The 22,247-nt window shown below is 40.1% G+C and overlaps 3 protein-coding genes across 9 annotated transcripts; 1 reads left to right on the top strand and 2 right to left on the bottom strand.

Moving 5' to 3' along the window:
- Positions 1–309: 309 nt before the first annotated feature.
- Positions 310–7,596, bottom strand: LOC116063437 (torsin-1A-interacting protein 2-like). Of its 3 annotated transcripts, XM_031318427.2 has the most exons (9): positions 7,394–7,596; positions 6,584–6,665; positions 6,389–6,469; positions 6,199–6,276; positions 5,613–5,792; positions 4,674–4,853; positions 2,175–2,309; positions 1,838–1,996; positions 310–1,657 (listed from the first exon to the last, which is right to left on the bottom strand). In XM_031318427.2, the coding sequence occupies exons 2-9, from the start codon at positions 6,618–6,620 to the stop codon at positions 864–866; spliced, it is 1,644 nt and encodes a 547-aa protein (XP_031174287.1). In that variant the 5' UTR covers positions 6,621–6,665; positions 7,394–7,596; the 3' UTR covers positions 310–863. The 3 variants fall into 3 exon arrangements, with proteins under 3 accessions (XP_031174287.1, XP_031174288.1, XP_031174289.1); XM_031318428.2 differs by lacking the exon at positions 6,199–6,276 and having other exon boundaries at positions 7,385–7,587; XM_031318429.2 differs by lacking the exon at positions 4,674–4,853 and having other exon boundaries at positions 7,385–7,584.
- A 1,657-nt stretch (positions 7,597–9,253) lies between these two features.
- LOC116063422 (torsin-1A-interacting protein 2-like) lies at positions 9,254–14,686 on the top strand. Of its 4 annotated transcripts, none has more exons than XM_031318405.2 (8): positions 9,254–9,512; positions 10,973–11,098; positions 11,208–11,399; positions 11,718–11,822; positions 11,912–12,046; positions 12,370–12,492; positions 12,590–12,640; positions 12,738–14,686. In XM_031318405.2, exons 1-8 carry the CDS (start codon positions 9,428–9,430, stop codon positions 13,520–13,522), a joined length of 1,602 nt encoding a protein of 533 aa, XP_031174265.1. In that variant the 5' UTR covers positions 9,254–9,427; the 3' UTR covers positions 13,523–14,686. The 4 variants fall into 4 exon arrangements, with proteins under 4 accessions (XP_031174265.1, XP_031174268.1, XP_031174266.1 ...); XM_031318406.2 differs by having other exon boundaries at positions 9,267–9,504; positions 10,971–11,098; XM_031318404.2 differs by having other exon boundaries at positions 9,267–9,514; positions 10,966–11,098.
- A 1,534-nt stretch (positions 14,687–16,220) lies between these two features.
- LOC116063495 (probable transcription-associated protein 1) lies at positions 16,221–21,966 on the bottom strand. Of its 2 annotated transcripts, XM_036008671.1 has the most exons (13): positions 21,723–21,966; positions 21,079–21,271; positions 20,790–20,923; positions 20,298–20,594; positions 20,014–20,240; positions 19,768–19,821; positions 19,595–19,657; positions 19,074–19,157; positions 18,865–18,956; positions 18,706–18,764; positions 16,980–17,150; positions 16,828–16,871; positions 16,221–16,695 (listed from the first exon to the last, which is right to left on the bottom strand). In XM_036008671.1, exons 4-13 carry the CDS (start codon positions 20,455–20,457, stop codon positions 16,582–16,584), a joined length of 1,068 nt encoding a protein of 355 aa, XP_035864564.1. In that variant the 5' UTR covers positions 20,458–20,594; positions 20,790–20,923; positions 21,079–21,271; positions 21,723–21,966; the 3' UTR covers positions 16,221–16,581. The 2 variants fall into 2 exon arrangements, with proteins under 2 accessions (XP_035864564.1, XP_031174349.1); XM_031318489.2 differs by having other exon boundaries at positions 20,014–20,594.
- Between the last annotated feature and the right edge of the window lie 281 nt (positions 21,967–22,247).

Raw genomic sequence — 22,247 nt, 5'->3', positions numbered from 1 at the left:
CCAGAATCAACCTGCAAGGAGGAGTTGAACTGCTTCAAACGACTCCTCAAACATAGTGTGCAGCACACAATTGTATTAGTCCTGATAAAAAGTTTTAAAAAATGCAACCTTTAGCCTTATCTTGATCTGCCTTATAGATTCAACTTGAAATCGAAAAGGTTCTAAAGAATATCTCGAGGTCAAAGACAGAGTAGCCTGTTGCATATTGATTTGATGCTTCTCGGTCACCTCACAGCAGCCCACTGAGCACTCAGCTGTGGCTTTGCTGCCCTCTAGCTGCAACAGTGTTCACTACAATGACAACATATGAAGCATTTGAATTGGCTTGTTTATTCAGACTTTAAGGCACATTCAACGTATGCACTTATTTTATCATCAAACTCCTTCCTGTACTGTGATAACTATGTATGTATAAAAAAGAACATGGGGAGTTCAGTTAAGGCATGTGGTGCCATGTAGGTTTGAGAATGACAGAAAAGAAATTTGTCATAAAAACAATTAACCCTGTGTTGAGATACCAAACAAATTGTTATGTCTTGTAACTCTTTGTGATGTAAAATCCACAAAGCGCCAAGTTGAATAATGTTGCAATTTATCCAGAATTACAATTGATCAAAGTACTACAAGAATAAAGCACCACAGCTGGGTTTTTTTTCACAACCAATGTCCACAGATTATTATTATTATTTTTTTTTTTTTTACAAACATCCCATATCATAATCGGCATAATATTAAGTGTCTTATTTCTACTTGCTTCAATATATTACATTTAAGAAACCATTGGGTCTTTAAAACCACTGCTACTAGCCCCAGAATGACCAGAGTCAACCAGTGAGAAATCTGACAGTAGTTAAGTGCTTAGACTAAAAGGTCCAACAAGAGTGAGTATTGATGTCCTTGCACCCTTCATGTTCTATCCTTTTCTCTGCTGCCACAGGCAGGATGAGGTGAGAAATACGACTCCACAGTCCACCGTACTTATCAAGGTCCATCCTGTCAAAAGATACTGGATGGCCATCCGAAAGGAACTTCTTCTGTAGATGGTCGTCCACCATCTCCTCCACAGTACTCAAACGAGTCTCGGCAGGAATCTCCTCTTCGTCCCCCAGCAGTACAGTGAAGATCAGACACGTCTTCTTGTAGGCGGCGTTCTCGTGGTCGCAGTAGCGATAAAAAATAAGGGTGGAGCCTGGAGGCAGCTCTTCGAAGCGGTCAATGACAGCCACGGGTTTGTCACCTTCGAAAGCTCCCTGCAACTTGCTGTCGATGTCCAGTTTGACCTGGTCGCTGTCCTGGCTGGCTTTGCTGGCTCCGTCGATGTGGAGGACGGAGGCGTTGAGGGCAGACGAGAAGGCGGAGGCCAGCCCCTGAGCCAGGCAGCGCAGTGTGGTCTCAGCTCTGTGGCCTGCAGTCAGGATCAGACTGACTGGCTCTGTGGGCTGGGCTGACTGGAGGTGCCTCAGCAGGTGGATCTTGCTCCTATTCCAGAGCTCAGCACGCTGGTTAGGAAACTGAGTCTTTACTTTTTCCAACTGCCTGAGGAAGATGTCTATTTGCCGCACATCTTCTTTCTGAGGTGGAGACTCGGGTTGGAGATGCGACACCAGCAGGGCAACAACTATCCCCAATATACCTAATATCAGGTATCTTCTACTTCCTATGGAGAGAAGGCGTATGTGTTGTCTCAACCAGTACTTTATCAGTAACTCACAAGTTATTTAGAATTGTGTATCAAGTAATACACAACATACAATGTTAGAGAACATTGGCTAGTAATCACCATGGCTCTAAAAAGAAACAAGATAAGATAAACATAGGGATAAATTAACAAGATTACCTCCTTGATTTCCAATAACCTCTGGAACTGCATGTTGAGCATCAGCAGACTCCTGAGCGGTAGGAACATCAACATTTTCCTTCCTCTGTGGGGAGGTGTTATCCTGTATATCCTTTTCTTCCTCAGGAGTTAAATCCTTCTTCGGGCTGCTTCCATCATCTGACCAACGGGAGAAAAATAAAAACTGGTAAACTAAACTAAATAGACACCCTAACTGCTGGAAATCACTTGTGCAACTTCATATTCACGCTCCCTCACTTGCTTCCCACCAGTGAGCACTGTGCCTGTTGTGTTGAAAAATGTCCAGTCATTGAAATTACAGAAAAGTCAGACTCACCCTCTCCAGCTTCAGTGTTGTTAGGGTCTGGGCTTTCTTCATTATGTTGATCTACTTGATCATCCTTTCTGACACCCAGGGCTGGTGGGCTGGTTGTTTCTGGTGCTTTCTTCTTCTCCCCGGTGTGGTTTTCTCCTGATAATATTAGAACAGTTTAACTTCCACAGCAGCACGAGCATCAGTGTCTCTATGGTTACATTTTAAGTGGGGTTTAGAAAAGGTCCAATGCAATGACAATGCAGTTGCCTTTTAATCTCACAGTATTAAAAGATAGGTCCACAATTTTTACATAGGTAAACCTTGAATGTAAAACCTAATGAACTACGGAAAATGGTGTGCTATTACAGGGCAAAAACAGATTACTGCAACTGAGCAATATTTGTGGTGTTTGTGGCAAGACAAATATTTCTATATGGAGATGATTTTTAACGGTGATGGCAATGACTTAAAGACAGACAGACTAAAGACAGTAAACTTCCATGCCTGTTAGAGAGAACAGCAATAAAACCTTTCCATGACTTAAAACTGCGACAAATGACTTGTTAGAGATCTGTAGCAAGCTTTTCCAAAGTCATTAAATATACAGTTGTGTTCAAAATAATAGCTGTCCAACATCACTAACCTCATAAATCAATTTCTTTGGTAGAAGTGATATTTCTACATGGCAAATGATTTACTAGGAAGTGTTGTAGAGTCATAGAAAACCAACAGACCCAACAGTCATGACATGCATGCTGCTCATTCTGTGTAATTGAATCTGAAATTGAAAGGGGCATGTTCAAAATAATGTTGTGTTCAATTAGTGAGGTGATTGATTCTGTGAAGAAACAGGTCTCAATTATGGCCCATATTTAAGGAAGGAAGGAAGCAAATGTTGTGCATGCTGGTTATAGTGCATTTCACACTGAAATACTCGTTCCAGACATTGCTCTGAGGAACAGCAGACTTTGATTAAAAAGTTGATTGGAGAGGAGAAAACATATAAAGAAGTGCAGAAACTTATAGGCTGCTCAGCCAAAATGATTTCAAATGCCTTGAAATGGCATCCAAAGCCTGAACGACGTGGGAAAAAACGGTCAACTACCATTCGAATGGATCGAAGAATAGCCAAAATGGCAAAGGCTCAACCAATGATCAGCTCCAGGAAAATCAAAGAAGACTTAAAGTTACCTGTGAGTACTGTTACGATCAGAAGAAGGCTATGTGAAGCAAAGCTATCAGCTAGAAGCCCCCGCAAAGTCCCATTGCTGAAAAAAAGAAAATTTGCCAAAGGACACATTGACTGGCCAAAGGAGAAATGGTGCAACATTCTGTGGACTGATGAGAGCAAAATTGTTCTTTTTGGGTCTAGGGGCCGCAGACAGTTTGTCCGACGACCCCCATGCACTGAATTCAAGCCACGGTACACTGTGAAGACAGTAAAGCATGGCGGTGCAAAAATCATGTAATGGGGACGTTTCTCATACTGTGGTGTTGGGCCTATTTATCACATACCAGGTATCATGGATCAGTTTCAATACATCAAAATACTTGAAGAGGTCATGTTGCCTTATGCTGAAGAGGAAATGCCTTTGAAATGGGTGTTTCAACAAGACAATGACCCAAAACACACCAGTAATCGAGCAAAGATTGATGTTATGGAGTGGCCAGCCCAATCCCTAACCCTAACCCTAACCCAATCCCCAGACCTCAATCCCATAGAAAACTTGTGGGGTGACATCAAAAATGCTGTTTCTGAGGCAAAACCCAGTAATGCAGAGGAATTGTGGAATATAGTTCAATCGTCCTGGGCTGGAATACCTGTTCACAGGTGCCAGAAGTTGGTTGACTCCATGCAACACAGATGTGAAGCAGTTCTCAGAAATAATGGTTATGCAACTAAATATTAGTCAAAGTAAAGCAAACCCTTGAGATATGTTTCAGTTTATACAGTAAATGTTTGAGTTTGTAAAGAAAAATGCAAATACTGCTATTTTTTTGATCAGCCTAATATTCCTTTTTCTTCACTTTCTGTAAAGGTATAACACAAACTTGATCAATTTTGGTCATGTTTTGATTTGGAATGTGTTCCCAATGCATTGATATTATGGAATTAAAAGCCATTCTAAGGATTTTGAGCATTATTCACTTTTTAAACACACTATTATTCTGAACACAACTTTAAGTGCCCTAGCTTTAACAAGTGTGAATACTAGGGCATGGTATCGTTCAAAAATGTTTAACACCGGTACCAATACGTGAAATTGGGTACCAATACGTGAAATTGATACCAGTTACTGAACAATACTTTTTTCGATATGAATTTTATAAAATTCATAAAATAAAAAAAATAATTATAACATTACAAAAATCTTGTTATGCATTTGTCATCTCCTACTACGTGAGCACCCATCTGTGTGCGTGATGTAGAGTTTTTCCTTTTTCGCGGTACCCAGCCCTAGTGAATACAACCGATAAGGTCGGAATGACTTGTTGTAACACTTAGACAGGAACACTCACTGGAGCTCTCTTCAGCTGGCGTGGTCGATGGCTCATTCTCTGGTGTCTTGCTCCTGTAATCACCGTGACTTCCTTCATCAAGTGGCGTGCTGTTCTCCTTCACCCTCTGCGCTGTGTCCTCGTCTGAGGGTGAAGACCCTTCTGGAAGAGGCACCGTCTTCTTTTCAGCTGAATCACCGTCTGTAGTCAAAACAGCAATCAAGTGTCATCTAAGTTATAGTCTAACTGAATGGCTAATGTTTCCTTTTCAATTTCTAAGTAACCTATTTGCATTTTTATTCCAAATCTGGAATATGCTCAGAGCAATTAGCTTTTTCTTCAACATACCTTTTGCATTACAAGATAATTTACGATAACTTTAAGTGAATAATTGTAGGTGCAATAAATGCATGCAGCATACAGTAAATGGACTTTAGCACAACACAGTAAACTAGGCCATGCCTGTTAAGAGAGAACAGCAATAAAACCTTTAGAAGACTTAAAACTGTGACAAATGACACTTGTTAGAGCACACGTGTCAAACTCGAGGCCCGCGGGCCAAATCCGGCCCCTTGCTAATTTTGATCCGGCCCCTATATACATTTAGGTTAACAATACATTTTGGCCCACCTACTTTTTGCCACTTTTCACAACGTTTTTTTCTGACATTTTTGACGCTTTTGGCATTTTTGCCGACCAAACTGTAAGTGAGAAGACTATATGAGACATGCAATAATTCAGTCAAAGATATTTGACTTTTCCCATGACATAAAAGCAATAAACTATGTCTGGCCCTTGAGGTGATTCTCATTTTCTAGTGCGGCCCTTAAGGAAATTGAGTTTGACACCCCTGCGTTAGAGCGTTAAAACTTTCCCTAAATATAATGGCCCTGGCTCTGTGACAAGTGTGAATACAATAGATAAGGTCGGAATGACTTGTTGTAACACAGGAACACTCACTGGAGCTCTCTTCAGCTGGCGTGGTCGATGGCTCATTCTCTGGTGTCTTGCTCCTGTAATCACCGTGACTTCCTTCATCAAGTGGCGTGCTGTTCTCCTTCACCCTCGGCGCTGTGTCCTCATCTGAGGGTGAAGACCCTTCTGGAAGAGGCACCGTCTTCTTTTCAGCTGAATCACCGTCTGTAGTCAAAACAGCAATCAAGTGTCATCTAAGTTATAGTCTAACTGAATGGCTAATATTTCCTTTTCAATTTCAGAGTAACCTATTTGCATTTCTATTCCAGGTTCTGGTATAAGGTATTTTCTTCAACACACTTTTTAGCATTACAAGACAATTTACGATAACTTCAAGTGAATAATTGTAGGTGACACGTTACAAAATCGATAAAAACACTGACAAACTACAGCAGGAGCACAACCAAATGTAACAACTTTGGGTTCAAATCAGAGACAAGAATGAACATGAATACACTACAAATCTTTTCTGGGCTATGAATGTTTGCCTATGAAAGACGGTTTGATGGAAATGTCAGAGTGACATGATGAAATTATGGAATGAAACAGTGACATTCTACTATATACTTGCTTTTAACGTCAGGCTGCTCCACGTCTTCACCATTGTCGTTAGTCTCTCTGTTTGTGGATGCAGATGATGACACTGAATCTTGTTAGGTGAGACAGACACCATGTTTGATTAGTACAGTAGATGCAGTAACACATTCGGTAAAGACACATTGAATGGATTACTATTGACTTTGCTTGCATATCAATCTCACCTACGGAGAGTTGCTGCTCTTCATTCGGAGTATTATCAGTCTCCCACTGTTTAAACTCAGATGATGATTCGTCCTTGCATTCTGATAAAAAAATAAAGATTACATGTGTAAATTTAAACCAGTGCTGTAAACTATGTGTATATACTAGTACCAATGTAACGTTAACCTATGACCTTTGTCATTGGGGTTTAGTACCTGTTGTGTGGTGGTGATCTGGGTCTGGCTCTGCCATGTCTTTGGATGGGGGCACTTCACTCAAGAGATAGCTAGTTCAAAGCTGCATAAAAAAAAAATCTGTATATGGCACTTGTTTTTTTATGCTAAGACCCGAGCACATGTATTAGTTTTGGACAGATTATCGTCACATGTTCAAAGTCTCAAATGGTGTTGTAAAACTGCTTGTGTATCTGTCAACAGGGGCCGGCTGAGAGGCAGTCTGTCATTTCTTTTAATAACAGTCTAAACACCCCGTGTTTTCAATTAGCAATGGTTTGAAATCAATATCATGCAAGGTTTCAGATTAGTGAAACTGTCAGCAAATAAAATAATTAACTTAGCTACTATCCAAACTCAAAGTTGGAAACACTGAATTGTCTGTTTATAGTTACGTTAACGTTACCTTTGCTAAATAATATCTTGGGGGTAACTTAGCTGAATTTACTAAGCTACTGCTTACGGTAGCAAACAGAAGATAGTAACGTTAGCTAGTTAGCTAACGTTAGCTAGTTAGCTAACGTTAGCTAACGTAAGTTAGTAACGTTAGCGCTGCTCAGAGGAAACGAAGCTAATGCTAGATCATTACATAAACAGTTGATTAGCTAACGTTATGGTTACCTACCAACTAACGTTAGCTAACGTTAACGTACAGACAAGAGAAGCTGCGGACAACAGTTCGCAAGATAATACATGGCTTTAATCTGTGAGGACTGTCTTCGTGTAACTTAAATAACATACACATATGTTGTTGAATAGTTACTTTAAATTAGTTTGTCTTACCAAACGTACCCTTGATCACATCGCCGTGGAACATTGCTTCCTTATCAGTTTCAGTTTCTTATCGCTCGCGTTGTATCCATGGATGTTTTGGGTTACTTGCGCCGCACGCAAATTTGCGTTTCCTAGGATGCCGAAGGCATGACCCGCCCTACTCTGCCTCTGATTGCCTAGTACTCGTTGCCTTCGTTGGTTGGATTGGTTAGGTTTAGGCAGAGCCAGAGAGACACCAAAGAATTTCTAATATGTAGACGGGCTTTGGTGATACTATCTCTATGGCTCTGGGCAGAGCAATAGCTATCACTCTGGGTTTAGGCATGAAGAGTGAGATTGGTTAGGGTAAGAAGCCAATCAAGAGCAGAGTAAGGCAGAGTAGGGCGGGGTATGCCTTATGAAGGTAAATATGGTGCAAAAAGGGAGAGCGTGTAGAATACAATGTGAGAACTTGCAGAACAAAAAATCTGAACTTATATGTTAAAATTTGCACTTGTAAAAATTTTATTTGCACTTGTAAAAATTTTATTTGCACTTGTAAAAAATATTCACACACATGTGATCTGAATTTGAAGTCATACAAAGAAAAAAAACATGAGAGCTTGTAAAAAAAATCTGAACTTGTAAATTGAAATTTGCACTTGTAGAAAATGTTCACACACCTGTATTCTGAATGTGAAGTTACAGAAAAAATATTCACAAATGTGTAGATTGATATTTACATGAACACAATGACAGCTGCAAACTTATAATGCAACATTTACTCGTATACTTTTTTTTTATTCTGGTTCATTTTCCATCACAACCACAACTCAGTGATTACAACCTCTCGAATCTGTCACTGCAACTTCACATATGTGCTCTCTCGCATCACAAAGTGGCCAATCTGCGCACCTCGACTTTCACAACACTCTTGACGATACATTTGGTGCAAAACTAATTTGTACCTGTGGACTTAGGCTGTGGAGCTCTGAGCTAACAGAACGGGAAAAGCCTTCTTTTATAGTCTATGGGAAAAGCAGGGTTTCTATCGCCAGATGAGGGACAACTCTGTCTGGCTTATTTATGTAGCATGGAAACTTGGTGGAATAGCATGCTAGCGTTAGCTAACTAGCAGCCAGCCCGCTTCTAAATAAATACCTTTTAATTGTCTAAACACTTTTAACAGTCAAACTAAAACACTGGCGGTGAGCTCCAGGGCCTGCAGCCGCAGACGGACCGTCATCAGTGGGTAACAGGTGCCAAGTTTCGCATCCCTGCCGAGAATTGCATCCACTAGGGAAAATAATGATTTTATAAGGCAAAGTACTGTTTAAAAACTAGGCAATAGTAAATCTCTTTGTCATGTTCATCAATAATGATTAGGATTTTAGAAGGTTTAGAGACATCAATGTTTTATCAGACTCTGTAGTAGCATTTCCTTGCTACCTAGATGCAATTTTCGGCAGCAATGAATTCTGCAGAAATGATTGTTTCTGCCCAAGCGGGTGCAATTCTTAGCAGGGATGCACAACATCAGCAAAGCAAGCTCTGGTCATGGCCGGGGGATGGGCCGCTGCTACCGGATGTGGGGCTCTCCGTGTCCCGCTGGAGCTCCGACTGCAGGTCGAGGTCGGCAGCGAAGCTTTCTGGCAAAAGCAGTGTTACTACGCTGGTCGATCCCCACTGATGACAGTCCGTCTGCGGACAAGTGCAAATTTTATTTTTACAAGTGCAAATTAAATTTTTACAAGTGCAAATTTTAACATACAAGTTCAGATTTTTTTGTTCAGATTTTTTTGTTCTGCAAGTTCTCACATTGTATTCTACAAGCTCTCCCTTTTTGCACCATATTTACCTTCATAATGCCTTCGCCATCCTATGAAACGCACTGACAGGGCGGAACGTTCAGTAGTGCGCTTGTTTCCGTGGAGATAACTTGTTTCCGAACAAGAAGGCGTCCTGTCACAAAATGGTTCCCCTAACAACTATAAGGAAGTTTGTGAACACGATGTTTTGTCGTGTTGTTTAATTTATGTTTCTGCCATCGCTCAAGTTGTAGCTAATCTAAAAATGGATTCCAGGGTTTCTGAAAATAAAGTGTCTCGCCCGTTGAGACGATCGACAAGGCAGTCATCGGGTAACGTTAACGTTAAAGGTAAGCAAATGACTATTGTGACAATTAGCGTTTGCTAACGTTAGCTATCTTAGCCATCGAAGCTAACGTTAGCTGACTTAAGATCACTTAAAGTTTAACGACGAAAACATTTCTGCTATAACTAACATTAGCTAACTAACATTAGCTAGCTAACATTAGCTGTAGCTAGGCGATTCTCAGACTAGGAAATTGCGAGCAAATGAGCCGTACGTTAACGTGTAGGAGTTCTTTAAAACTTTATTTAAACTAACGTTAACGTTACAGTGATAATGACACTGTAAGATGCACAATTACAAAAGTAATCGTTGTTACTGAAAATCTAGGGTGACAGGCGCCCTCCAAGAATGCTAATTAAATTTGTATATATAATGTAAGTTAAAATATAACGTTAACGTTATATAATAATGTAAGTTAAAATATAACGTTAACGTTAGGGATAGATCTAACATAAGACATGTGGAATAACGTATTATTAATTTGTGAAGGACAGTAACTGCACATGAATAAGCTGTATGTAAACATGAATGTAGTAAATGCATAATGAGAGAGGGTTTTCACCGACGTCACGTTCTGGGCGGTAACATGGATGCGCGGCCATGTTGGAGGCACTCGGTGTAAACAACTGAATGGAGTAATGGAATTTTGTCCGCTTTGGATACTTTAAGTGAATGTAGCCATGTCTAAACAACAGAAAAGCTCATCAAAACGCGTCCAAGATGCAAAGGCATATAGGGAAGGACTTGGACCACAAGAAAAGGCGCGATATTTCGAGAAATTACAGTTTACTGGCGGTGCAGATCCCTACAAGTTGGCTCCCTTATTGGATCCATGACGACCCGGTGATTCTTCCTTCAGTTGCATATCTAATTGCGATATAGTCAACTACCTGTTTTTTTCGCCGAGCCCATACACAGCGGAAGACCTTAAATCCTACAAAGGTTTGGAGGCTTATAACCAGATGGTGTGTGGATGGGTGAGGGAGACGCAGTACCAAGTCATTAACGACCGTTGTGTTGTGAAGGCCAAAGTAAGTAATGCAATAACGTCTTTAATCAACCTAACCTTAACTGTATGATATCATTGCGATACTCAAGGTGTAGCCAAGTGACTCTCAATAGTTTTCTTTTTCATTTCAAAGACCGAACAAGACAGATTGTTCCCTCGTAGATCCTGGTTGAGCTTTGCCAACCACAAGCGCCTCCTTTCCTCTGATAACTTCTGGCATTCCTCTCCCTGGTTTTTAATAACGTTTGGAAGTGGATAATATTCCAAATGTTTTTCTCGGTCTGACCTATTGGTACAACCTAAAACACGGCAATAATTAACCATTTTTCTTGACGCCGTTCGGGATTTACTTCAGTGCCTGTGCTTTGTTGTGATGCGGAGTACCTCCAACATGGCGACTTCGGGTCTGATGACGCGTCGTGAAAACCCTCTTATAATAATGTCTGAATCTTTAGTATTGAGTTTTGAAGCGACGCCCAGAGGTCCTCTAAAACGGACCAGAAAGGGAGAGAAAGAAAGCCAAGCACCTTTAACAGCTATCAATGGTTCCAAAGATGTGGAGACTGGCTTAGAGGATGAAGGTGGGGATGCTCTTAAGAAGTATTTTCCTAGTTACAACCACAGTTAACCCCCAGTCTGTACTATTCAAGGTGGTGTGAAACACTGAGACTTTTATTTCCCATTTAACAGATTCCCCTAGCAAGAAGAGCAGGCTGGAGACTGGAGGAGCAGCGGGCGGCAGCGGTGATAACAATGAGACTGAGATGGATGTCCAGGAATCAGTTGAAGATCTGGAGGAAAATAAAGATGAAGACCAGGAAATGGATATTATACAGGATTCCTCTCATCTCACTCATCAACCAAAGGTTGAAAGGGGCCAAGGTTAGGGCTGCAACTAATGAATATTTCCATGATCGATCGTGTCCCGCTTAGTGATTGTTGTAAATAATGCAATGTTATTAGAACACAGTGGTCTGTGTGTACACCAAAGCAGATGTTATTAAATCATGAATTACTTACTTAGCTATTAATTATCTATGCATGCAGTTGCTCTTAAATAACAAACGTGGAACCTTAGGGTACTCTGATTGTTTACCCATTAATAACCTCGGATTCATAAGACTTCTTGCCACCATCAGATCTAATCACAGGCAGTTTAGCGTTTTTAGTCAAATCACGTATTCTCTCTTTATGAATCAGGCGCTTTTGGAGATATGAATTTATCCCCTCGTGTAGTGCTCCGTGAACCCTGCATATCCAGTCATGCTGTACATGAAGATGCAGACTTGATGAAAACCAAGACAGGTAGGAAAAGGCTTTAGCTTCATTCTGCATGGGAATGATCACATCAAAGAAGGGATAATACAGTCCTAATCAGGCTTGTTTGTTTTCAGTTAAACCATCAACAAAAGGACATGTACCCCCCACCAAGTCTGCGCAAATCAGACCACCGGTAAACCGACATGATGTGCTGATCTCTAGCACGGCAGACTACAAGAGGACGATGGAGGCCAAAGTCAAGAGCACTGGTATTGTAGACATTTGTATTTAAAAAAATTAATTGAGCACTAGGCCAATAGATTTACATACATATCTAAAAAGGAACTGATTGTGGCTGGGTTGGCTCAGTTGGTAGAGCAGGCACACATATATAGAGGTTTACTCCTCGACGCAGTGGCCGCGGGTTCGACTCCGACCCGCGGCCCTTTGCTGCATGTCATTCCCCTTCTCTCTCCCCTTTCATGTCTTCATCTGTCCTGTGGAATTAAAGGCCTAAAATGCCCAAAAAAAATCTTAAAAAAAAAAAAAAAGGAACTGATTTTAACATTGATAAATTCTGCTTCACTTTTAGGTATGCTGGCAGTTAACCACCATGTCTCCAGTGTGTATCCAACCTCGGAGAAATCCTACACAACCCGACAGCGAGTGAATAACATTCCGACTCGAGAAGAAACCGTTCAGCAGAAAAAACAAGGTATTTCCGCTTTAACTGGATATTTCAGTCATTAGCAACATCTAATGTAGCTGTGACATGTATGACGTTGATTTAATGAGAGTTTCTCTTTTACAAGCGATGAAGAAAACCAATGTTATCAAGAGAAGCTCTGGATATTCCTGCCGAGGTAAGCTACAGTCATTTTAAATACATTATCTCTACACCCAAAGATATTCTACATTATTTGCAATACTACATATGAATATGGCCTTGTGTCCTTTCAGGATTCCTGTGGTGTTTATGCCGTTTGGTTCTCCTTGTGCTGCTCTGTTCTGCTGTCTTGCTGGCATGCAAAATCATCCCTGTACTCAAAAAGACTGCAGATGGAGGAATGCATCCATCCAGGGCTTTCAAGCCAGAAATGTTTGCAGATCAGTTCTCTCTTCTTGAGACTCAGTTCCCTAGTCAGCGGGCTGAGTTGTGGCAGAGGAGCAAGATCCACCTGGAGAAGCATCTCAAAACAGCCCAGCCTACAGAGCCAGTGAGTCTGATCTTTACTGCAGGCCAAAGAGCTAAGATGACACTGCGCTGCCTGGCTCAGGGGCTGGCCTCCTCCTTCTCATCTGCCCTCAACGCCTCCGTCCTCCACATCGATGGAGCCAGCAAAGCCGGCCAGGACAGCGATGAGGTGAAGCTGGAAATTGACGGACAGTTGCGAGCGGCCTTCGACGGAGACAAACCCGTGGCTGTAATTCATCGATTCGAAGAGCTGCCTCCTGGCTCCACCCTTATTTTTTATCGCTACTGCGACCACGAGAACGCTGCCTACAAGCGGGTGTTCTTGTTGTTTACTGTGCTACTGCCTCAAGATGAGGTCAAGGGTAATCATAGTCTGAAGGAAGTGGAGGAGATGGTGCAAGACTATGTCAAGGTAAAGCTGGTGGACTCCAGCAACAAAACTGGCTTCAACGAGATGGACACTGACAAGTACGGTGGACTGTGGAGCCGCATCTCCCATCTTGTCTTACCCGTGGTGTCTGAGAGGGAAGTAGAGCAGAAAGGATGCTGATGAACCAAGGTGACCATCAAAGAGGATGTCACAACACCGCTTTGGACCAGCCTGATCCTCCTTGGCACTGGGCAGGAGCTCTGAAACCGAGAACATGTAAATATAATGTGCGTGTTGTTACATTTCACATATAGATTTTAGTTCAAGTGTTTAAAGGTTGTAATAATCTCTCTCTGTTAGAGATGAGATTGTTCTCATGCTGTCTAATGTTGATGATTTAGCACTGAGTTTTTACACATGCGTACATGTACAGACTTTTGCGTAAGGATGTTATAGTCGCAACATCATTCCACTTCCAAAGTAGGTTATGAAATGCATATTCTCATGCAGATTTAGCATACAATATACATAGTTGGATTGTACCATACATCTGTATTGACAGCATGTTGTTCAACAGCTTTTTAATCCATCTAAGAAGAGTTTTTGGTTAAAGATCAGCATGGATTACACTGGGTCCTTCTTTGGAAACTAACAATTTAGTTTTATTTTCTGTGGACATCTTTGTTTTAGATGCAAATTCATATTTCTTGTTCTGTATCGAATCTCAACTGATGGCTTCCTTAATATTTCTGTTGAATGTCCCCATGGAGATGTGTGTACCATTGTTCATTTAATTCTCTTGTGTGCACAATTGGATTTGCACTAAAACTGTATGCTTTAACTATACATCTATACAAGAGTGCTGGCTTTTTATTAAGAAATATTTTATATTCTTAATTTTTTTTCTGAATGTGTATATTTGTGATATGGTCTCTCTTTCCTTGATTGGAATATTTTTTGATAGCTGTGTATATATATTGAATATGAAAAGCTTTGTTCTTTGCACCTGTTGTCAAGTAACCACTGAAATGTACTTACAATGTTAGAAACATACAGGTTTTCACCAAGTGATTTGGATTTGTACAAATTAAATATTACTAAATATTAGTCAGCAAGTCACGTAATGTGCCTTAAACACCCATATGGAGAAGAGACTGCTGTATCTTGACAACTTCAAAACCCAAACAAGGTTTCTTGCAGAATATTTTGTGCAAATTAATTTAAATTTCAAAATACAAGAACGTTTTTTTCTGTGTTCATTCCTCGTGTTCTCATTCTGAGATGAATTTTGTTTTGCTCACATTCGAATGTGTATATTTTCAATAAAGATTATTTTGATAACTAGAAGAGTTAATAATTAATGTAACTCACGGTTGTTCTTCCTCTCTGTGAGCTTAGTTTCTGGAACTGTGGTAGAGAAAAGTCGAGAAGCAGTGGCAGCAAAAACTGTCCTGTCCTGTTAGTAGTGTCCTGTGACAGTGTACTGGACAGTGTCTGACTGTCCCGGGACAGTCGTGGGAGTCACAGGACAGGACAGTTTTTGCTGCCACTGCTGCTGGAGAAGTCCTCAACTGGTGACATTTGACTTCATGACAATTGGAGAGGACTTTTTTTTTTACATGCAATGAAGCCAAGAATATAAACCTGCCTTTAATAAGTAATGTAATGATGAGAAGGTGAAAGTCCAACACCATGTGTACAGTATCCAGCTTTGTAACCAGGGAGTTCCAACTGTACAACACAGCCGGAGTTTGAGAGAGATTATGAGGTTGACTCGGTTCTAAAGACAATTAACTATTTATGGTTTAAAATTATGAAGCAAAAGAGTTCATGACTGAGCTGCTGTATATCTTGTCTACATGACTTTAAAAATGTATTTGGAACTCAACTGTGTAAAATAACTAAATAGTTCCTGTGCTTTTGTTGACCACGGAATGAAGATTCATTGTTCAGCAAGTTTAATCAGTGACTAAGATGATTGATTGGTTGATTGTGTGGTTCATCTTGCTAGATGTAATAAGAAATGAGTAATACTTTATGAATCATGTCTTGCTGACACAAACATGACTATGAACATTAAGCACCAATATTTTTTTTACAGTCACAGTATATAAATATTTGTTTACATAAACAACTGCGATATACACATAAACCTTAAGAATTCTGTCATAACCATTTACATGGATTTGGCTTGTATATGGGCATTTGTATATAATATATGTATATTTCTCTTTTCTCTTTTATTTATTTTTATTTTATATTATTTAGTATTGCTATTGCAAGTAAAAATCTTTGGGGCCTCCACCAAGTCCCTGTACGAACCGAAGTACGGAGTGTGGACTGAGCTGGAGAGGTGCCAGTTCATCTCCTGGGCACTGCCAAGGTGCCCTTGAGCAAGGCACCGAACCCCCCCCCCCCAACCGCTCAGGGTGCCTGTCCAGCAGTCGCAGCCCACTCACTCTCCATTTGTACATGTAAAAGGACCTGAGCATGTGTGTGTATTTCAGGCCTGTGTGTAGTGTAAATTGTAATTTCCCTATTGGGGAAACATATAAAATTAAAAAAATGAATTAAATGAATACAGTATTTCAGCTATATCAAGTATAGCTAGCCTTGTTTTCCATAAGCGAAACACATTCCACACAGTTACTTACCGAGGGCATGATCACACTAAAAAATTGTCTTAGTGATGACTGGATGTTGTTGGCACAAGGAGATACATAACTATAGGTGAGTGTAACTTCAGCAACTTAAGTGACATGACCTAATTTGTTTTAGTTTTTTTCTGATGTGATAAATTATGTAAACACTGAAAACATTATCCATTCTGTTTAGTCTAAATGGTTTGTGCCCGTATGAAATTAGACTGGCCAGCGTGCTCAAAGTAGGTTGCTTTATTGTTATTTTGAGATTGGAATCAACATGTGCTGTATTTACAGCACCAAACATTTTAATATCCTTTACAAAAGCTACTTTTTACTTTAGAAAGATAGATAGATTTATTTATCACTGGGTGGGAAAGGGGAAATTTGCAGGTCACAGTAGCAGTATACGAGTAAACCACAAAGTACAGAGATTAGTGCAAAAACAAGTGTCATACTCGAGTACTAATATCAAAGTTAAAAGTATGCCCTTTTAAGCATGTGCATGCATACAAATGTGTAAATTGCAGTAAGGAATCTGAAACATGAATAACTTTAAAACTATGCAAAAAAAGTACCAACACACCAATCACAGGCCTACATTTCCTGACACCTAAATATCCCAACAGTGATAGCTACAGCGAAACACAAGTTTCCAACGATGAGGATTACTGAGACAGCAGTAACAATTACTTCTGCAGCACTGAGCTTCTGAAATTCAGAGGTGCAGTGGTTAGAAACAGAAATGAACTTGCATATTTACTGTAATGCATGATTTGTATGGTGTAGACAGTTGTCGTTATCAAAACATGTTCTATTGTTATGATGTCGACAGGCTCTCACCATTTTTCTTTGTTGCCTCCCTCTTTCACCATGTCTTTGACTCCCTGTAACAGAATATAGTAACAAATATTATTTTGTTCTTCATAATAATCCATGCTGTATTTCATGCATATTAGTATTATTCACACAGTACTATACTACAAGTCATTCACCTATTTGGCTTCTCCCCAGTATTGCTTTACTTTGGATACTGGTCACGGAAACCCAAATTAAAAACAGGAAAATCCATATTGCGTAAGCGACCATCACTTTCAGAAGCCAAGAGTCTTTCCTGTTATTTCTGCAGTTGTCAATCTCCAACACACCAACAACGACAACTGCAGCTGTGAGTGAAAAATATTTGAACAGGCAATGACAACTATGTGAAGACGTGAGCAGTGACATTAGTTAACTAGTCTCTGTCATTTCAAAACAAAAGTTTGATATTTTGGGAAATGTGCTTATTTGCATTCTTGCTGAGAGTAAAGGCCCAGACACACAGAGCCGACAGCCAAACGTCGGCAGAAAAGGCAGTTGGGCTGATCAGTCTCCCCAAATTGGTCAAAAAAGTGCCTCGGAACACACCAAAGCGACGAGACGTAATACGTCTCCATAACAGTAGGCGGCGCTAACCTGTATTGTCGCCCAAAAATGAAAAGCGGCAGCTGATTGGACGAACGTGTCACGTGGGTCTGGTTTCTCCGGAAATTCAAAGACAGACATCATGGCAGCTTGTTCAGAATACGATCTCATATTGTACTAAAATAGTTCACCGAAACGTGTTTCTGAAAACATTCATTTCAGATCGACAAAGGTCAGTTTAAAAGATTTTCGTCAGATTTTGAGAGACTCTAGTCACGCTCATTCCGCTCCCCGTTTCCGGGTTAGCACTCTACCAATCAGATGGGTCATTTGAGTCTGACTGCCGGCAGTGCCCGCCCCGCCGATTATACATGTCAAATCGGCCAAAATGAAGGACAACGACCCCTTGGACGGACGACGGCACGGAACACACTGAACAGACTCGAGTCGCCGACCTCGCCAGACCGTCCCAACGGCCGATTATCGGCTCTGTGTGTCCAGGCCTTTAGATGAGAAGACACCACTCTGGTATCTGTCTGTTAAATATAAAACTACAGCCAGCAGCTGCTGGTTAGCTAAGCATTAGCTTGAAGCCTGAAAATAGCGGGAATCGAATAGGCCCCCAGGAAATGCACCAGGCTTTGGTCAAGCGGTGGAATTGCAACTCCAGGTCCATCACGTGATGGCCTCTGACCAAAAATGACTTTCTCCTATAGACTTGCATGGCAATAGACACGTCTGCAAATCAGTGGATACATTTCTTTTAGCGCCACAACCCCTGCAAAATGACTCATTTCACTATCAGCATTTGATCTATTCGGTCCAACAACATATAAAAAAGTCTAGAAGAGCTGTACAAGGGTGCCCAGATAGCTCAGTTGGTACAGCTGGCGCCCATATATAGAGGTTTACTCCTCCATGCAGCGGGCCGGGGTTCAATTCCGACCTGCGGCCCTTTGCTGCATGTCATTCCCCCCTCAGTCTTCAGCTGTCCTGTCAAATAAAGGTCTAAAAATGCCCAAAAAATCTTAAAAAAAGAGCCGTACAATGAAATCATCCCCATTCAGGTTGGTGGAGTGCTAAACAGGAAATAGCTGACTCGGATGATTTTGTTAGGTTCAGATATTCAGACATTTGCAGACTTGGGCGGATGCCAAAATATACCCACATGTCCACGCAAACTGTGAATTAGCCTTAACTCTCAGCAATAATGCAAATAAGCATTGATTTAAAGACAATAAACACGTCTTCTCAAAGAGAGAAATTAATGCAGTAAAGTTTACTATTTTAAGATTAAAATCAGGTGAATGTCCTTACTTGAAAAAATCACATGGATGACAGAACACACTTTGACAGTAAGGTCACAGATCTCCTTTCTTGAAAAAAACAAAAGAGCAAGATTAACAGCTGTGAACAAAGTGTTGATGTAAGCGTCAAGTCAAATATTAAGGCAGAAGAAGAGAAAGTTGAACTCACAGTTCGTGACTAGGTCCAATTGGTAGACAGACGATTACCAGCTTTATGAAATTAAGCACTATCGCCACACACACAAGAGCAACGAGAGTGACCTAAACATGCCCACACAGACACACATATTGACATATATACATAAATATAACCTCACGAAGTTCAGAAATGTGGATGTAGATATACGGAAATGTTGAACAATACATATTATAACTCACTTTAATGGAATCAGCCAAACAAAACAAGACCACGGCCGTTATTTCAACTGCCGCACAAAGCAGACTGCACAGTATCTTTAACACCTATATATAATAAGAAATAAAATGCACTTTAAATAATCTTAATACACCTGTAGTATTCATTAAGTTTATACACATAAGCACAGGATACTGACTGAGCCTTCAAATGCCATATAGCACTCATATCATTCTGATTTGCAATGATTGTCTTTATATGGGATTTTACATTTAAAAAAGCTAAAATTAAATTGTTTTAAAGACAAATTATCACTCATTACATGAAATATGCCATTAAAGTTCCTCATGAAATAAAAAAAATATTGGTTAGGCATTCTGCAAAAGTCATTCAATGGCTCTAAACTCTGTAACTCTGTTACCTCTCTGTACAGTTTTTATTGTTAGTGGCAGGGTCTGCCATTTTCAGCGCCAGATTAAAATGACCTACCTATGCTATGCACCAGGGACCACTGACAACAAAAGCCCCCCTACTCATGCCTTACCTTATTTAGACAACAAGATAAGGGTCTGTTGCGGAGGGTAGTCGCCAATATATTAGGCAGCTCCTTAGGGGTGGAAAGAGCAAGAGAGAAATTAATCTTCTGGTACAATGTTTTTGGGTAGGACTATTGTGTAATTGCATTTACTGGGTGACATAAGTTTATAAATACCATACCGTTTTGACTACCACCAAAAAACTATCAAAATTCATCCCCACAATGGCTGCTCCCTGAAGATAAATCAAGAGAAACAGCGAGGAAGGGTGTAAATAAAAATGTTGAAGTTTATATATAGTTCAATATATATATATATATATATATATATATATATATATATATATAGTTCAAGTTTATATGGTTCATAGATCTCTGCACAGTGTCAAAATACCATAATAAAATTTCATATCTGTGTCCCTCCTTACCTGTAATAGGTTGAAAGTGATTGTCACTTGAGTTGTCATGCTCGTCTCTGCAGTATTTGGCTTTGTACTATCAGAATCACTTGTACTTGTAGTACTTGGCGTTGTAGTACTTGACTGTGTAGTACTTGGTGTAGTACTTGGCGTTGTAGTACTTGACTGTGTAGTACTTGGTGTAGTACTTGGTGTTGTAGTACTTGGCTGTGTAGTACTTGGTGTAGTACTTGGCTGTGTAGTACTTGGTGTAGTACTTGGTGTTGTAGTACTTGACTGTGTAGTACTTGGTGTTGTAGTACTTGGGGTAGTACTTGGTGTTGGTGATGGTGTGGTGGGTGGAGGTAAAGTAACATCCATTGGGTTCCAGAATGTAGCATAATCTTCAACAAATGTGGCTCTGAAACATGTCAGACAGACACAGATGTTAATGTCAATCATTTTGCTCTGCATTGTAATATTGACTTTTGGAGATGAGTCAAAGTGTATGAATGCCTGAAAGTGATGTCCAAGTGATGTTCTCTCTGCACTGTCCAGTTAACTCGAATCTCATTCTTATTTTGATTGTTTTTTTGACTAACAGCAGTGTCCTGAGGAGAGACACACAGGTAAACCAAGTATCACTCACAGTCATAAGAAAGATTAATAAGGCTTTGACCTTACATTCACACTTCAAGTTTAATTAAATGTGTCAATTCAAATATAAATGGAAAGTGTGTATATTTAATTAATTAATTCAATGCATTAATTACAAATATTAATGATGAAATGGGATGGGTACTTACTGCAAAATCACTGCACTTCAGGAGTTGAGTTTTTTCAGGCTCAAGCAGGATGAATTTTCCTACTACTCTGCCTTTCTGTCGAGCCTCCAACATAAATCCCGTGAATATTGTGGATTGCTTGCTCTTGAGAGAAACTGCAAAATGGTTTGGAGAATCATCGGGGCAAAGGTGATGGGGCAGAAAATTAAGATAGATTAGTAATAACCTTAAACTTAGTGAATGACCACTGCAACAAAGGTTGATAGTGATAAACAAGCTTCCAAGAAAAGGGCTCCAATAGTCTCTGTACCTGTAATAGGGTCTACCTCGTTGCCGTGTTCGAAGACGATCTCAAAGGGCGGTTCAGTGTTCTGAGGTTTGATAGGTGTCCCACGTATTGTATGATGAGGTAGCATTGATTCACATGACTGTGGGAATTTGCCATTTGAAAACCCATGCACCTTTGTGATGATGTTAAGGCCAATCAAAATCCACAACCACATCTGTAAAACAAGCCTTCTTTATAAACATGCAGTCACTGGAGATTAATAACCTTGACCTGAAAACACCATTCCAGTGACATTCAGCTGATGCATTGGTACCATAAGTATCATTATAGTTTCCCAACTTTTGAACAATGCAGTAGGACAGCAACATTCCCACACTGTCCCAATATAAACACTCTTAAATTAAAGTCAGTAACATTATAGCAATTTTTTGATCACAAATGCAGTCTGCTAGAATATAGAGCCAAAACAAGGACTCTCAAGCTCAGAGTCACTCGATGTATGAAATGTGTATATGAAATCCTTTAGGAAAATAGGAATCATTTAATAGCAATAATTGTTATGAGATCTCTCTAACTGTTTCATTCAAATTCAAACTTGAATTTATAGCACTTTAAGACCCCGGGCAAATAAATATACAAAGATAGTAACAACACTTTTCTCTTACCTTAAAATATTTGTATACAATGTCCAATACCATGAAACCAAAAGTCACAATACAACCTTAGACACTTATACCTTAGAATTTGCTGTCTAAATCTATTTAAGAAAAACAGAAAAACAGAAGGAAGCTCAGAAATCGATCCTCCTTCTACTGTTAGTTGTGCATTGTGTGCTAGAGAGCACCGCAAAAACTCAGCAGACCGAAGGAGGAAGTTAGAAAGGGCAATCTAAGTACACGGCTTGAACCTACCCACATGCACAGCTACAGTAAATGATAAAGAACATACAATTTCCTTTTACTGCTGATTGTTTTTGTAATAGCATCAGGTTTCATAATTGCTCCATCTGCAGCACTACTGATAGCACTACACACAACACAGATGCAGTCTGCAGTGCCAGGAGCAAAACATTTCATTGATAAATACCTCAAATCAAAATAACTGTCAATTGAAAATCAATCCATAATGACACAGAAAATCAAGTGTGCTTAGTCCCTTGAAAGTTAATGTAAATGTGCAAGCTCTTTAGC

This window comes from Sander lucioperca, chromosome 2 (genome assembly GCF_008315115.2).
Source record: "Sander lucioperca isolate FBNREF2018 chromosome 2, SLUC_FBN_1.2, whole genome shotgun sequence".
Taxonomy (NCBI): domain Eukaryota; kingdom Metazoa; phylum Chordata; class Actinopteri; order Perciformes; family Percidae; genus Sander; species Sander lucioperca.
The sequence above is the reverse complement of the archived record's forward strand: the minus strand, read 5'-3'. Positions and strand labels throughout refer to the sequence as shown.